Source organism: Anser anser (genome assembly GCF_964211835.1).
Source record: "Anser anser genome assembly, chromosome: 12".
NCBI classification, from domain to species: domain Eukaryota; kingdom Metazoa; phylum Chordata; class Aves; order Anseriformes; family Anatidae; genus Anser; species Anser anser.
In genome coordinates this window covers 2727961-2745753 of record NC_139733.1, presented here as the reverse complement: position 1 = coordinate 2745753, position 17793 = coordinate 2727961, and the positions used below count along the sequence as shown (strand labels likewise).

The 17793-nt window shown below is 34.1% G+C and overlaps 1 protein-coding gene across 32 annotated transcripts in view; it reads left to right on the top strand.

Moving 5' to 3' along the window:
• Positions 1-17793, top strand: part of CACNA2D3 (calcium voltage-gated channel auxiliary subunit alpha2delta 3) — a 509008-nt gene that overhangs the window by 248632 nt on the left and 242583 nt on the right. For all 32 annotated transcript variants that reach the window (XR_014571619.1, XR_014571620.1, XM_083795939.1 and 29 more), the window contains 2 exons: positions 3859-3933; positions 15476-15565. Coding sequence is in view for 30 of the 32 variants with exons in the window: in XM_083795939.1 (XP_083652065.1) it covers positions 3859-3933; positions 15476-15565 (165 nt within the window). In the remaining 2 variants the exon portion in view is untranslated. The remainder of the gene's footprint in view (positions 1-3858; positions 3934-15475; positions 15566-17793) is intronic.

Sequence of the window (17793 nt, the reverse complement as noted above, 5' to 3'; positions counted from 1 at the left end):
GCTGAGGTTTTAAGAAAAGCTTGTAAAACATGGTAATTGTTCTTCTCTCCCTCCGTCAATGAAGCGGAAGCTGTTGATAGCTGCTGCACAGTAATTAGTTCTCTATGCTATTGCATCACAGCTATCACAAATGTAATGTGCAAAGATGTCATATACACGAGTATAGGGGTATGATATGTAACACTAGGAAATAAAAGAAAACAGTGTAATGCAAAGCTCTTGAAGGGCAGAATGCAGTCTTTTACTCAGGTGAATTAATTTTGTAGTAGGAAATAAGAAAGCTGAGTACTGACAGCTTTGAACTAAAGAAGAAAAATCTGTTTTAAAAATCTCCTTTCCCTGGGAAAAAGGGAGATCTATATCAGGTATTGCTGGCAAAGTCAGCAGTTACTAACAGGCCTTTTGAGTCAAGATCAGGAAGCTATTTTACTTAAATACAAAATTTTAAATGTCATAGAATAGCCGCAGTACTGAGTTCAAATTGCTGGGTGAGATTGTGAAATATGTGTGGGATTTCTGTAGATCGAGAAAATTCTGGAATGTCTTTTCTCTTTTCCATTCTAAAAAAAAAAAGTTTGGCATAGTTAAAAGAGTTATTAGTGATAACATTGTAAAACGCCCTATGACAATGACAAAGCCATCTGATACATGCTATGAAGCACAAGCAGTGTATTTTACTGAAGGGGGAAGCTGTACTAAAGCTCTTATCAAGTAGATATGCCAGTTTGAGACGGAGATGCTGCTTGAAAGCCTCCATGTGTTGCATCAACATTCTTCAGTTTTCATGGGCTTTGGGAGATTTTTGCTGTTTTGGGCATTGTTTTTGGAAGTGAAATAATTTTGTCTAGTAAATTTTTCCATCTCATAATATTTTTAATGGAATTTGAAGTCTATATAAGCAGCAAATTGTATAAAAATTAAAATGTAATCATAACAATGCATCTTTGCAACAAATTGAACCATCAGAAGCTGATATATATTTTTATATACAGATTTTTCTTACTATGCTTTTGTTTGTATCTGAATGGTAGAGCAAGAAACTCTGAGAAACAGAGCACATCAGGTTGTGCTTGTAATTCACAGAACACTGCTACATAAAATACTCATTGACACGCCTTGCCATAATCCAGCTTCTTCTTCCATATGTAGCAGATTACTTTAAATATTTTATAATAATATTCCCAAGGTGAATTAGGTACCGCAGATGCAAATAGCGTCACAACTTGGCAGGGTTTCAGAAGGTTAAAAATCTACATTTTCTTGTGTTCGTAATAACAGTGAAGGTGCTTTGTCCACATGCTATCTGTGTAATTGTGCTGCTTATGTGTCAATGAACATTTTTCATTCATCCTTTTTTGAAGGAGGTTGGTTCTGTAGAATGGGACTGCTAAGGGACTTGAAACATCCATTTGTGACAGTGTGGGCATCCTTTATACTATGCAAATGAACAACAGTAAAGACATTGCGGGAAGCTACCGGGAGTCTGTCCGGGTTGTGATACAGCTGGCAGACGTGCAAGCTGCAGGTCTGCAGGGATAGCCTGATGATGTGGGTTACTTAAAATGCTGCTGAATAGAAGTCATACAGAAACTGGACAGACTGAATTTATGCTACTTAAATGATAGTACTCTGACAGAGTAGGAAGTTATGATTCATCTGTTTGCTGGTGGTGATAAGTCTGGGGAAAAAAAAGTGGTACTAATACAGCTTTTAAAAATTCTGATTTTGCTTGCATACATGAGGTATTTGAAATGGTTATCATGACTGAGAGACAGGCAGACTAATATTTTACTCCATGTTGGCTGATTAAAGACTGTGCTTGGTATCATATAAAGAAAAGTACATCTGGTAGTCTAGTCTCTAATGACAGCTACCAAAATCAAGCTAAAAATCCAGGCTTAATTAGAAAGTACATTGATTTAAGAACATGCTTAAAAAAAAAAACACAGCACAAAAACAAAAAACCTGTGAAGGCAGGAGAGAGCTTGGAAATAGGCAGTGGTGTGCCAGTGTCTGTTACAGGTTTTCAGGATATGGTGTTTTGTTGTTGTTGTTTTTGTTTTGTTTTACAACAGAATGGAAGGCGGTTTTCACTTTGTCATGTAATAATAGTGTGTGGATTTGGCATTATTATTTTGCAACAACTTTCAGAAGAAAGACTGAAGAACAGTCTGAAGAGAAACTATATGGGAGAGTACATCATTTGTCAGACCAATAACGTGCTGTGACTCTGAAAAGCACACAGGACATTGCCAGTGACTCTCTAGAGTTTCAGATGTCATTGCCTTGTTTTTTCACATTACATTTGGAGCAATAGACATGGTCTGCAGGATCTCATAAATTAGAATAATGTTGATGGGATTAAAATAATTAGGAAAGCATGAACATTTTCTGCAGAAAGTTTGGATAAATAACCTAGCATCTTGTTTTGCTTGGATTGCTAACCAATTGCTACGTAGATGCTGATGTAAATATCCTATATCTCTAGCAATAGGAAGTGAAGTTACTCTGGGTTAATATATATATATATATATTTTTAGAGTGGAGGACTAATTCTGGCACAATGCCTCAAGAATAATTTGATGAAGTTCTAATTAAAAACTCTTTGCAGCAGTAGTTATGAAATTAATGAATGTGACAAATAGTACACTGTTCATGTGAATGATGATAACAGGTGTCCTGTGTGGAACAGGTTGCAGGGGTCTATGGTTAGGCATATGTGCAGACAAAGGATCGGTGTTAAATTGAAGAGAGAGCAGAACAAATTCAGAGGTACAGGCAGAGATGATGAGATCTTGCAGTGACAGAGAACCTTGTGTAAAGTTTTTTTTTTTTATTATTAATTATTCCTCATGAGATGGAGGAATAATTGAATACATGCATATGTTAATCATCTGAAATGCTTTCCATCATTATTTTTGGCTTAATGTGTTGTCTTTTCTTGTCTGGTATGGATCTTCTGATTCACTTAATGTCTGTGAAAGTGTGAAACGAAGTAGAACCAAAATGCAAAGACCTCATACTTTGATCTGTGATAACTTCTAGATTAGATCAAATGAGTAAGAAGAGGAACTAAGTGAAGACTATATCTCTACATCTAATGTAGAATTTTTGAAGGCATCTATATTAATCCGACATTTACTGAAAGGTTTAAAAGATTTAAACGATCAAGTCAATTTTCAGTCAAGTGACAAGCATCCATGGTTCTGTTAGATCTGATGTTTGTTAGATCTGTCATGCTGATGACACTTTGTTTAAATTCTTAAGATGCTTCTGAAAGTGGGACTGGAGTATCTAATGTACTTGGACCTTGCAAGATAAGCAGAGATTTCTTTCAAGATCTGTCACAGTTTCAGGTCTTAGTTGCTTGACTGAAGTTCTGACTTGATAGACATATTCCAGATTGATTCAAGCTCACAGAGTTTTTGGCATGGTTGTTCCACTATCAACCTTCCAAAACATGTTAGCCAACGCCTCAATTATTTGTGAGGTTTTTCTGTATATGTAACAAAGAATTGGGAGTCGTGACAGTGATGCATCAAATCTGAACTCTTAATACTATTCAGATTTCAGCATGAAGGATATTTATACCATCTAGTGTATACATTACCCATTAATTCCACCTGAGTGTTGGCATCCATTCAACTGAATGTTCCTTTTTAAAAGTCTAAACCTCTGAAACAATAGGAAGCATGTAAAAGAAAAAAAAATACCATGGCCAGCTTTCAAAAATGAACTAAATCATAGTGTTCTTGCTTTATATGCATATTTCACTGTAGTTCTAAATCATTAAATTAAAATGTATCTTTCAAAGCTTTTAATTAAATTTTTCATCCTACTTTTTATTTCTCTCTATAGTATAATGAAGAACTTCACTATGTTGAACCGTGTCTGAATGGAACATTAGTTCAAGCAGACAGAGCAAACAAGGAGGTAAGCAATGAAAGTAACAAAACAACAGAGTTAGGATGCAGAGCATAACAAGGTACTATGATGATGTTTTTCTAGAATAATGCATTCCATTATTAGAATTTATTAATTGTTCTCCTTGTGCCATTTCAAATGAGTGTGATGTCACTCAGTAGGAAGAAAAAGAAATATTTTCCTAGTTAATTTGATTGAATAAAGTTATTTGAAAAATGCAAAAATCATTGAAAATATACTGTTAATAAAGTTTAGTAATTATTTGTTTTTAAACTAAAATACTTTGGTTGCTTTAAATTAAACTATTATTCTGTTACCAAAAATGACTGAGGAAGAGATTGCAGTCTTAAGTCTTGTTAACACCGAAGCTGAAACAAATCTCAAAACAAATGAAAACAAATATTATACTATGTGAATGAAATATGTGGCCATTCCAAGCTTGTGTGTCAAAATAATAATGCATTCTTTCAAGAAAGTTCTCTGTGTGTGAGCACAAATGAATTACACACTGCTGGCATTTTTTCAGGAAAAAAAAATACACTGATTATTTTATTTGAAGGGATACTACAGTATAAATCTGCAGTTGAGTTTGGTTTATTGCCTGCCACCCAAATGATGTTGCTCTGTACAAGCAATACTGCACTGTGCTTCTTTTTGAAATTATGAAAGTCATGGTATAAAAATAGTTGAAAAGTTCTGTTTCTTATAGATTGAAAGACTGTTAAAATAGCCACGTGTTATTATAGAATTTCTCTTGTAAAGCTTTCTCTCCCAAATTGACTTGTTCACCCATGATGGGTCTTGCTTATGGTCAGCAGACTTGTCTTCTTCAAAATACTTTTTTTTTTTTTTTTTTTAACTAAAAGCAAACCAGAAGATTCTTAGCTCAGCAATGAATTGCGTGTAAGGTTCAACATAGTAGTTCAATTCTGCTTATAGAAGTCAATGAGACATTGTGGGAATTAGCAAGTATAGCTCTGAAAACATACTTCTAAGTGTCTAAACTACATCTTTTTATGTATGACAAGACAAAATTCACTTGATCTGGTGATGCTAAACTTTATTGTATTATTCACATGAGTTCTTCATGTTTCACCTAAATATACACCAACATTCTGCAGGAATTGCTCTTCATGGGCTGCTTGCTTAGTATGCTTGATGTTCTCCACTGTTGATTTTTAGAATATCTAAATAGAATTTAGTTGCTATGTTGAATGACATAAATCGTTTTTAATAATTTGCTTTTGAAGACCCTTATTTGTGAACTGTGATGCAGTTCTCTAAAGCAGCACTTTACTGAGTGCCTCTAATGACCCGTATGAAAGTTGTGTGAGATCTAGACTTAAAGCTAGAGATTCAAACATATGGCTGAGATGCGCTGCCTGGAATTATTCCAACTGTAAACCTTTCCTTCACTCTGTAACTGATCAAAATGCAGATTAACATATACCCATATGTTGCTTAATGGCAGATTCATTTTAATTTAATTGATCAAAAAGTTTCTGAGTTTGTGTTATCTAACACCTAATGTTCGTTCTAACTTTTTTTTTTTATATTGCTTACTAAGGACAGGTATTTATTAATGCAGCATTTGTTGCTGGAAGTATGCATTAACTAGTTTTACTAAGTAATTAATTTATGCTGAGTAACTTTAATTTCTACCACTTAATATATTTGATATTTTTAACCATAATACACGAGTATCAACGTAAAAGAACTCCCATTAAATGACCCTTAAAAAAAAAACATTTCCCCTGCCCCTCCTATCACACACACAAATGCGCACACACACACCGCAATTTTTACTAACTGCATCTTGCTAGGTTCATCTGACTTGATCACATGTAAAGCAAGTAAACATACTACTTAGAAGCAAATGCAAGAAATTGCTTTGAAGTGCTTCAAATGGATTCAAATGGAGTCTTTCTACTCTGAGGATGTCACTTAAACATACTCAACGTCTTTCTTTGAACCAAGTTTTCTTTCATCTCTAAACTCTAACAAGACAAGGAAATGGAAAAAAAAATCTCAAAGATTAGGCTTCCCTTATCACTTCCACTGTATTTGTAGTTTGCTAGAGGACAAACCAGCTTCATAGCAGGATGATGGATTTTGAATTCTAACAACAGGTGCAGATGGGCCAGGGCAGGAGAGATGAGAGCTGCTTATTTGAAGGAAAAAAAAAAAGGTTTGCTTTGGCACCTGTGGCAATCTTCCTCAGGTGGCTGGGCTATAGCCAGAGCCTATTCTGATCCCATGCATAGCCTCCCAAGTTAAGACAAAACCTTGGAGCATCTTTAAGTAATGCACCATAAGAGCGTTTTTTTGGTAGGCTACAAGAAACTACTTCAGCCTTACGGCTTATAGCACCCTGGGAAATGAATACCTTGATGACGATTGGTGCTAAATATTCGATACAAAGACTTATAGCAAATGTACATGCTCTTTCACATTCAGGGATGGTTTATAGAAATGCTTCTTCAAAGGGCCCAGACAATATAACAGGCTGCCAAAGAACCACATTTCCAGAAAATCCCTTCATTATTGGAGGGAAAACAAACAAACAAACAAACAAAAAAACTGTGACCCCCCCCTCACCTCCCCCAACAGTATTGGAAATCCTGTATTAGTTCTACACATTGTCTCCTTGGATCTAAATCACTTACCGTTGTTTTCTGGACCACAGTGTAGGAAGTATTTATCTAAAATAAATCCAGTCTTATTAGAGTATGAAAAAGTAATTAAAGTATTGTAACCTGCTGATATCTGCTCTGTGGTTAAGTGGTTAAACTTTCCTTTGAGTATTGCAGCCCAGTTTTCTAAGAGTCAGGAAAGTTTTTGGAAAGCCTGCTTTTCCCTTCACCCTACTGTTCTTCTCGTTGTCTTTCAGTAACATGGGCCTGACACTAGAGTAGATCTGTAAAAGTGCATGCAAAGCGAGGAAGTTTCATTTCTCTTTGAGTAACAACCCAGTTTTATTGCTGAAGATATATTTGTTCCTTTCTAATGTGCAATCTGGTCCCATCTTTATTTAAATGATGCAGCATGGCCTTTCTCTGTCCATGTATTTTACATTTTTGGTCTCTTTTTCCCACAGGCATTTTAATGAGGAGAGCAAAATGAAGTTTACTTCTTGATTTAAGTGATAAAGGAGCCCCAGTAAAAGAGAATTCCTGAACATGAATTGTTTCAGTAAGAGTAGTCAGATAGAAAAGAAACCATAACATGAGTAATTTTACCTTTCTAATCTTCAACCTAACAAAATGCATGTTTTGAAAGAGGGTACAGTTTTCATGGTAGTTGCCATAGTGAAATTAGAAATGCCTTATCATACTTGCGAGGGTTACTTGATCAGTATCATTCCTTGATTATAGCATTAATAAATATTTGTCTGGTGTATTGCAGTAGATTTTTAAATGACATTGAATAGGTCGAATATATTACATAATAAGACATTTAAACATTTTTGTTAAAAATGCATTTTTATTATGGAAAGGGAATGAGGGTTGGAGAAAAAGCAGGTTTTCAGGCCTGAATCTCCAACATTTTGATCATGTAACTTTCATGTTTTCTTTTAAGAAAGTATGAGAATACATTGACAGAAGTGATGATTCGAAACATCTAAACCTGTTCCCCACCAATGTCAAGAACTGCAGAGTAATGCAGCCTTGGGTTGTAAATCTTCATGTAAAAACTTCATTTTTCTAATTTAATGCTAGCAACAAACTACAAGGAAGAGATATATTAGTATATGTTTACAAACATGTTTTTGATCAAGTATTTTTTTCTGCAAAATCATTGATTTTTTTAAAAGATAGTTACATGTAGTTTTCCAAATGGTGAAGCAGTGAGGATCTAACTAAATTTGTCCGCTATAACTTCTGAAAGCACAGCCTTTTGAGAAACCCGATTGAATCAAATTAATTTTTATATATTTTTGAAAGGCAAACTTCAAATGTGATAGTGATGTTATTGGTGTTAATATAAGTGCCACTAGATCTACTAAGGTAGAAAACAGACATCCCAGCACTAGACTTCTTCCAACATATAGTATTTCTGTTTTCATTTTTACAATAAAAGAATGTAGTAATTTGGTTTAGAATAATTATAATTTACAGGTGATACAGCAGGCATCAGGTTGCATCCACTTCTTTCAAAAATTTTTCATAGTATACATAAGTATACTTACATAGTATAGTGTTTTTCATAAATTTTTGTCCTAGCATATGTGCTGGCCTTGGAGTTTCAGATTTGGATGTGTGGAGACACACTTTCAGAATCTTGTAAATTATTCATAATTTGCAAAACTTGTTTCAAGTTTACTTTATCACAAAGATTAAATCTGTAATTACATTGGGTAGTATAAATGGGGTTAAAATGAATCTGTGCCCCCTAAATATGTCTTAGTAATGTAAAATATGTAATATATATTTGAATGTTACCAGACTAATTTATAATTAGGCATTAGCATTAAACAGCTGCTACCTTGAAGTGTATCAATTTGCTATACATAAATTTAAAAAAGAGTGGGAAATAATTCAGACACTATTCTGTCACTGTCTGCACTTTCTCCACAAATTACAAACATGTGGAACTGCCTATTTTAATACTAGTTTTCTTGAGCCAAGAGGTTTTCGTCTTTGAGAAACTCCACGTTAAAATTTACCTACCCCAAAGGAATCGGAATGTCAATCTGATTTAATGTAACTCCAGATTTAATGTAACAATATTACAATATGCATTCCTCTTTTATGTTTTTTTATTGTACTATATATAGGTCGAGGACATTTCTCTATAAATGTTTCCAGATGAAATATATTATCTTTTAGATGCACAGATAGGCACATTAACTCCAAACTAAATCGACAACTTACCCTTGCATAAATTGGAATGACAAAAATAGACAGACGTAGTGTATAACTTCCAGTGAGCTTTTACTTTTGTATGCAGTTAGCAGAAATTAAATAATCAGAAGAGTGATTCAGCAATGAGGCTGAGTGATGTTGCCAATAACAGGTTGGTAAATACAAATTTTGCATATTGAATTTTATTTACGCAAATTACTTAAGTGTATATTTATCTATCTTCTTATATCTCCGAAAAAGATTGCTGCCTGCATTGCTTACCTGTAAAAAATTAAAAAAAATAAAAAAAGTGTAAAGGCTCACTGAAAGCTATTTTGATTTTTTTTAAAAAAAGCTGACAATTCATTATCGACCTCCAAAAGTTTAAGCTATCCTTAGACCACTGAAAGTTGCTCCGAACTTTTCTATTGTAGCCCTAGTGAACTAATTTAACAATAATTTGTTTTTAATCTCGTATATTGAATCTTGAGCACTTTGTTCAACATGGCTTTTCATATCCCATATTTGTTTTTCTGAAAAAAAAAAAAGTCTACCAACGCAATGCACTAGGGAATGCAGTTAGATAATCATCATGAAGAAGCTAACCTGTGATTGCACTGGCAATGAATATTAAATAACAAGATGCTTAAATGCATTTTACAGGTACAAATACAGATTTATCAACTGTTAGTATGTGTGAGTAAACATCCCCATGACATGTCAGTAAACAACTCTCTCACTCCTCTTGTACCTCACACATATGACTCCTAATTGTTTTGTTTTTGTTTTTTTTTTACTCATTTCTATGCTGATATAGTTCCTCGTCACAAATCTGATAAATCTTTGCCAAGTATGTATCAGGAAAATTTCAAATTACTGCATGCATGGAAGAATATAGGAACTAATACTGGTTGGAGCAAAGACTTGCACTAAAACTGACAGAAATCTGAGGAAATGTTGAACTCATTAGCAATGTTTTTTCTGTAGGAAGCTCACCCTTGTCAGACAATGGCAAGTATCATATTTTGCCAGTGTAATTATATAAACTCTGCTGCATGTATCACTTGTGGACTGTTCCTTCACTCTTTGGAATCGGTGAAAAATATTTATTCGTGTATGCTTAGACTTCAAGTAAGGACTACAAGTTGGTACTGTAACCCCCTGTAACTTGGGTATTCTTACTGCTGGTAAATGGTATTATTTCTGATAATCTCAAAACAGCTAGAAAAAGAGATGGGTATCCCTACAGGGCTCTGGGAATCCCGTGTAGCTTATTCCCATAACAAGAGGAGATGCAAAACATTGTTGGTTATAATTGAAATGCTGCAAAATTTGTTTAAATGGGAAGTTAAGTATGACACAGGCTACTAAGGCAGAAGGCCTAAAATGGAGGGTGGAGGTTGGGGGGGAAGAATGTGTGGCTAGGTAATTGGAAGGCAACAGGTGGGGACTTGATGGGGACTTGATTTGTTCAGCAGCGTACAACAGTAAACTCACTACCAATGTACTTCCATCTTGTCAGTGGTATAGAAATGTGATATAAAAAGGACAAGAGGTTTTCAGGTCTTCCAGAAACAAGGATCTGATATGAGTCAGAGCAAGCTGAATTTACGGGGTGATATGTTTCTCTGTGAGGCTTTGGGTTGTGTCCTCCTGCTAAAATCCATTAAAACAGCCTGTGAAGTCTTGTGGATAGTGTGGCAGTTAAAACTTGAGCCAAGCATGCCGTTATTGTGACTAACTGTCATGATGCTATGGAAAATCCATAAGCGAAATTCTGCAAAGGCTTGCTATGTTGTAAAGAGCTATACCTAAACATGAATGCCAAACATCACGGATTATGTTAGTCAGCAGCTTGTCTCTTCTTTTTTCTTTAGATCTTATTGTTAGAACACTTACCTGGCATTTGAGAATTGGAACTTGGTTCTCTGCTTCACTGTCTTGTTACTGGTTTTCAGATGTGTTTGTTTCCTCAGCTGTCAAATGAAGAGGGAAATACTTTTTGTCTTCTTTCTTTTTCTTCTTAAGAATGATAAAAGCTGGCAGATTGTGGAGTATCCTGATATAACCATAATGGAGGCCAAAAAATTCCCTGACTGTAGCAGAGTCTTCTGTTTTATTAGGAGTGTATTGAGGTACTGTTTACTTTCAGGAAGTGAGATTTTGTGAAGTGAGATCTTGTTGTAACTATAGATATCAGTCAGTTTTTATAATCTCAGAGTAAACCTTGTGAAGCCAGTAGAACAGCCTGTAAGATTTGGTTTTGGAAGACAAAAGATTAAAAAAAAAAATCACCCAAAAAAACCACAGTATATGCTGTTCAATATACCCCCATATTTCATCAAACAGGCATATTTGTAACTATAGCTAAGACAAGAACTCATTTCCTGATTCTAGGTCCAGCATATCTATCTGTTGATTTGTATCTGACTTAGATGACCATCTAAAACAAAGTTTACAAAATTTAAAAAGAAAAGGAGAGAAAACCTTTGCGGGTTGTACATATGGATTAATATTCATTGTTAGGATCTCTGGGATTTCCTGTTTATGACAGTAGACAGCATTTATAAACAACCGAGGAGCAGACAAAATGGGCAGCATGCAAAAGACAAGACCAAGTGTACGCATCACTGATGTTCCTGGCTGAACCCTCCACAGAAGCATGCAAGGATCTTGTCCTGGCTGAAACACAAGTACATTTGTCTCTTCACTCTCTTCAAGTTATGTTTTTCAGCCATGTCTAAACTGATCTTAGATACCTCCACAGCTGAACACATCCAAGCTTCTTCATTGTAGTAAGACAAGACTTCTCCTGTGTTGAGCCCTATAATTTTGTAATCAGACATCAGAGTCTGATTGTCATAATTGTGTGCCTAATTTGCATTCAGAGTTACCAAGATTATGCATGTCAATTAGGTATTTGAGTCCACAATTAGATATTGCATGTTATGGTAATTGCTCATGGAAATTAGGCATCCAGTTGCATGCGAATGTTTGTGCACACTGTTGTACCAGATATTCAATTCAAACACCAGGTAATTCAGGTACTAATCTACAAGGGCTCCAATATGACAGTAGAGAGAAGCTGAGGTGGCCCAGTATTACTGCTTATGCCGTTTGTTACTAAAAGAGCTATTGAAAATGTAAAGATTAAATTAGAAGATGATATAATGGCTTTTTGAATTGCTACAAAAGGGATTCCCACTTTCTGGTATGTTTGATTTATGAAAGTTATTGACAGTAAAATTGAAGTGTTTGTTACCTCATTCCAAAATCATCTATTCTTCTTCTTTAAACTGATGATTCAGCTTTTAAGGTCCTGTCCTGACATTTTTTTCAGTAGCAGACGGTTGAAATATATCTTTCTGTCTTGCAGTGCATTTATAAGGAACCAAATTATTGGATAGCAGTTGCAGATGTTGTGTGGGCAAGTTGTTGATTAATTTTACTAGGCACACTAGGCTGAAGCTTTGTAATCCTCATACCAAGGATACAATCCTTTAAAAATGCCTTGTCTTTTCTAATAACAAAAGGGGCACTATAGCGCGACTGGCAGGAGTGCACTAGTAATTTTTGATTGTTTACTAATAAAAACCTCAGCTAGGTATAGAGTGGACTATCTGAGGATGCTGTTACTTGTGTTGCCTGTAAAAGAAAACATGACTTCTTTTCACACGGATCCAGTTAATGCCACACACCCGGGGCATCTGGTGTGATCAAAGGGAAATGAATATTAAGTGGCATGTTGTGTGATTTTTTTTTTTTCTAGCGGTCATGCAGAGTGTTGAAACTTTCAAACAACAAAGAGAAGATGGAAAACGCTTCAAAGATAGAGAATGGAGTCAGTAAAAACACAGAGACTCATTTTAGTCATTTGGTCCTTTTGCAGAATCACCTTCTGTAGCATCTGTTCACTCAGAAGCCTGGAGGCAGAAAACAATGATTTGTTAAAAATCACAGTGCATTAAATTGATTTTTAACATTTTTAGCATTTTTTATATCAAACGTCACTATTATATTTCACAAAGTGTTTTTCAGAAAGTGTGTTTTTATATACAGAGAGAGAGAGCACGCTATGGCAAGAAAAAATATTGAATTTTTCTGACAGATCATGTGAACTGAATTATACACTAGAGATTATAGTGTTTACTAGTAATTCTTGGTAATCTGTTTATGCCGTATGTTCATACTTGATAATGTAGATGCTTTGTCATAAACTTTCCACAGTGCTCATTCATGAAATGCTCAGAGATTTTATAAACAATTGGTTTTTAGTAGCAAAATAATTCTAGTTTAATTATGAAGCAGTAAAGTATTACAAACAGAAATATGATTTGTAATAATTATTTATTTTAACATATCTGATTTAAGAAAAGGTATTTCCACTACTAAATTTGGCTTTACCAGTTTTCATAGAACTCTGTTTTGGGGTGAATTAACTGTGTTAGTAGAAGCATCTGTGATGCCTGTAAACTGACCTCAGTCCCATGTGACGAGGAGGCAGACTGTAAGCATAGGGCTGCTCCAACAGCTTCAAAGCTTCTGGTCAATACATAACTTTGATGTTTTGAAATTGGTTTTGGCATCAACAGTAGTGAACTGCCTGTTTTCGATGCTTAACAGTAATCTACACTGTCTGATTTAAAAAATATCATCTATACGTAAAACTCATTGGGCTAAGATGTCTCCTGGAGAATTTTCTAAACATGATATATTTCAGTTTCTGAAGAATTCCAATGAACAATTTCTAATCAATGTAAGCTTAAATCTATTTATTTATTTATTTGTTTATTTTAAAAAAGGTGTATTTTCTGAGTTTCTGAAAAGCTTTAATGATTGGAACAGTCTTGTTTGTATACGGCTTGATGGCCACATGCATTGAAGTCAGTGGTCTTTTAATCTGACTGCAGACTAGCTGTGTTTTGAAATAGTTACGTAAAGCATGCTGCTTTGTGCCGCTGACAGCTGACGGAGCCCCTGTCTGGGAAACTGCTGTCTTTGCATTGCCAACCTCAATTTCCAGGCCATGTTAGTTCAAGTCAAGAATATGCCCATGTGGCTTATGATCAGCTTGTACCTAAATTTCAGAGATAATTTGAAATGACAAATGGGCTACAGAATCACAAGAGGTCAATGTGCTTATTGAATATTTGGGTATTTTATATTCATTCTTATTTTTTTGTAAAAAATTAATGACATAGGGCATAATTTAACAGACAGTAGCATTTTAATTCTACAAATATAATTACTTTGATTTTCTTTTATCAAATTTGATAATGCTTTAAGACTAATGAACTGACAAATAAAAAAAATATTTTTTACTATTCTATTGAGCTTTTCCATCCAATTGTGGAGACTGAAATAATGCTTCACAAAAGTTTTGCTTCCCATGGTACTCACCACTGCATGTCTTTATTTACTTATTCCAAATTGCTTTATTTATAAAATATATTTAATATTGCAATCTCTAGTACTGTACAGATAATGAATAGAATTACTGAAGTTAGCTATGTTTAAATAGGGGGGAAAAAATCATTTTGGCTTTTTTTTTTTTTTTTTTTTTTACTGTGGCCATAGTGTATGCTTCAAAACTGCCTAGAGCTAGGCTGTAAATTTTCCTCTTTCAACTTCCTGAAATTTAATAATGAAATAGGAGGGAATCTACCACTGCTGTAATATCTTTTAATTTTTTTATAAAACATTATAAAACATTTTATTTTGTTATAAAAGGTAAAGATTTTGTTTTATCAGATAAAATCAGGGGACTGACATACATTCTTGTTGATATTTCATTGAGTGTACTTTTATGGCAGCATGGTTCATGATACTGTATTTAATGATGTATTGCTCCTTATAAACCTAAAGGACTCCTTTTCCTCTAAACATCTTATTTTCAGAAAGAAGTGTTGCCATTCTTTTGAAAATGTGTTTAGCTTACTTTCTCTAAAAGTTACAATTTAATATACATATTTTACAAAATTTAGAGAAGTCCTATATTTTAGCTGAGTGTAAAATTCATGAAGTTGTTCAACCTTCTGGCCTATCTGGGGAAATAGCATATGATTAGAAATATAGGGAAATATAGGATGAATGCTGGCATATAAGCCTCTAAGAATTGCTTGCTATAAAATTTTGCCAATGCTCACAAACAGCAAGTATGGAACTGCATAATTGACGAGTCATTTAAAACTGCAAAAGTTAGGCTTATTACTACACAACATAAAACTGAAGATAATCACATATATCTAGCAAGCCCTGTCTTCTTGCATAGATGAGTTTTTAACAATCTAAATATTATTCTGACATTGATAAACTGCACTTAAACTGAAGTGGGTGTCTATCATCTTTTGGAGAGAGTTCATAACAAAAAACAGGATCGCAAAGATAAATTTCAGGATGAATTATTTTTATTAAGTAATATTTCCTGAAACCAAAAAGTTGAAAAATTAGAAATAATGTAAAAATTAGTATATGTAGTTGTGTCCCTAAATAGACAAACAAAAAAGCAAACGAAAAGAGCTTGAGAGATAACTTTAGTTAGTGTGACTTCAAGAGTCAAAAGGATTGACCAGGAATTACTGTGTTTTATGAATGTAATATACTGTCATTTAAACTAAAGAAATAGGTCTCAAGAAGAAATCATTAATCATTGATATCAATATATGTGTTGTAACAACAATCTGACAAAACATTCTTGTTTGTTTCAGCATTTCAGGGAACACCTTGACAAGCTTTTTGCAAAAGGAATTGGAATGCTGGACATTGCTTTAAATGAAGCTTTCAACATGCTCAATGAAGTAAGTTAATGCTTTTCAGATTTGCACTGTTGACACTTTTCCTGCTCTTTAGCAATTACTGTCAATTTTAAGATAAATTAGAACTCACTCCAAAATAGTAATGAGAGTAAAATATTGTCCATAGAGCAAGAACTGTCTATAACCTATATATGGTGAAAGATCAAGCTGACATTTTTATATTTACTAGCATTTTATATTTATTTGTTTGTGTATACACACTATACACCTACACATGCCTGAGTTATGTTAAACATAGTTGATTTCAGTAGCTACTGTAGGTGTTAAAACATCAGGGTAACATGAAAATTTCAGTTTAAATCATTCCTTTTTTTTTTTTTTTTTTTTTTCCTCTCCTTCCCTTTGGAAGGGCTAACATTTTAGGTATTACACGAATTTGTGTATTTCATAAGCATTTTGAGAATAAATGCTAGGATCAAAAACTGCTCATTGGTTTGACTTCTGACATGATTAACATCACATAGCTTATATAAATGAAGCTATTTGAACAGTTGTATATTTGTTATCTAATACTTTAAGAGGAAGAAATGGAAAGCTTAACCTCATCAGCTCAGAGGTATTATTTTAACTATTTATCTACCAAAAGGTTGAGGTCAACTTTTGATTTCTGGTAACATCCTTGTTAATAACATCTATGAACACAAATGCAGTCAGTGGGAGATGAACATCATGATCGTGGAGATAATCTAGTGTAGGGCATCTAGTTTCTCACCCAAATGCCATATCATCGTAACATTCTTAGTTGTCAAGCAAATTGTACTGGAAAAAAAAATCTGACCTAGTGTATTTGCCTGAAATGCTTTTCATTTATCACAAGGTATACATGAGTCTTACTGGTTATCATGATTTTTTTTTTTAATGTATTTCAGAGATATTTTTTGTCATTTCTGGCAAATGTAAAATATATTGCAATGCTTCATATTCCAGTAGAGAATGATTTTAGCAATATTTTGATTCATCCGACTCTATATCTTCCTGAGAATTTTGGACAGAGCAAGGAAAGAGAAGAAAAATGTGAACAGTAGTAATAATTAAAGAGGGTCAGTACGAAGTGGAAAAACAACAAAAATAAAATGCCCATATCAAATATTTCTCATGATATTATGAATGAAAAGCTTAGGTAGTGTGGTAGGACTAAGGCCACTGTTAACAACTTCTGTTAATATCAGTTTAGATTTAAGGTTGTTGTAAAGGAAACAGAGTTCGCTTTTTTTTTTTATTAAAAACTAATTACAAGCAGCTCTCTTCTCCAGGTTCTCTAAATTAATAAGCGCTAGTAAATCTGTAAACTGCTATATCACAACGCTGCAGCAAAGCTCGTTAAGCAAGACATATGTAGCATATTGTAAATTCCAAATATGTCAAAGGCCAGAGAAAATTCTGAGGAGGAAACTGTGAGGTATTCCAGTTAGCCTCAAGACTAAGAAAAAAAAGGGAACCGGTTCAAAAAGTACGTTACTTTCATTAACGTGTAAGTGCCAAGATTCCCAAGGTGAAATACTAGCAATCAGTGATCAATGAATCCTAAAGAAATCTTAAACTATTATCTCAGGACTTTCCCATTCCAAGAGCTGGAATATCAGCTGTAAAGTTCCTTGAAATGATTCTACATACAATTCCCAGTGAGCAAGATAATGAAAATTGTTTTCTGTTGATTCATTTAGAATGCTCCATCTTACCCAAGGTTCGTTCTTTTTAATAGAAAGACAAATCCTTGTTCTTTTCATCTTGTTGATAACCTCTCAACTGCATTAATGAGTCAGTGAAAGCTACTAAATATTTCCAACAGGAACAACTCCTGCTATGTGCCTGGATGCTACAAACTTGCTTGCATCATCAGCATATTAGAGTAGCTTTCTTTTAAATTTGGTATTAGCAAATTAAGATACAAATGAAAATGCTTTGGTATTTCCCAAAAAGCTTTCCCTTTATTTAAAATGGCTGGTAGGTGAATGAAAACAAAAATCACTTGGACTTTTAATGGTTAAGAGTAACCATTAAAATAGTCTTTACAAGATATATTACTTAAAGTTTTTCAATGAAGATTATTGAAAGGCTTTTAAAAGTTTTTCCAATGGGGGGGAGGGAGAGTGGGAAATTGCAATGTGGTTCAAATACAAAACAGTGATTTGATGCCAAATTACTGGGTTGAAATGTATGGACTATGTTTTCTAGATGACCAGTTATGATGAGAATGTAGTTCCATGCAT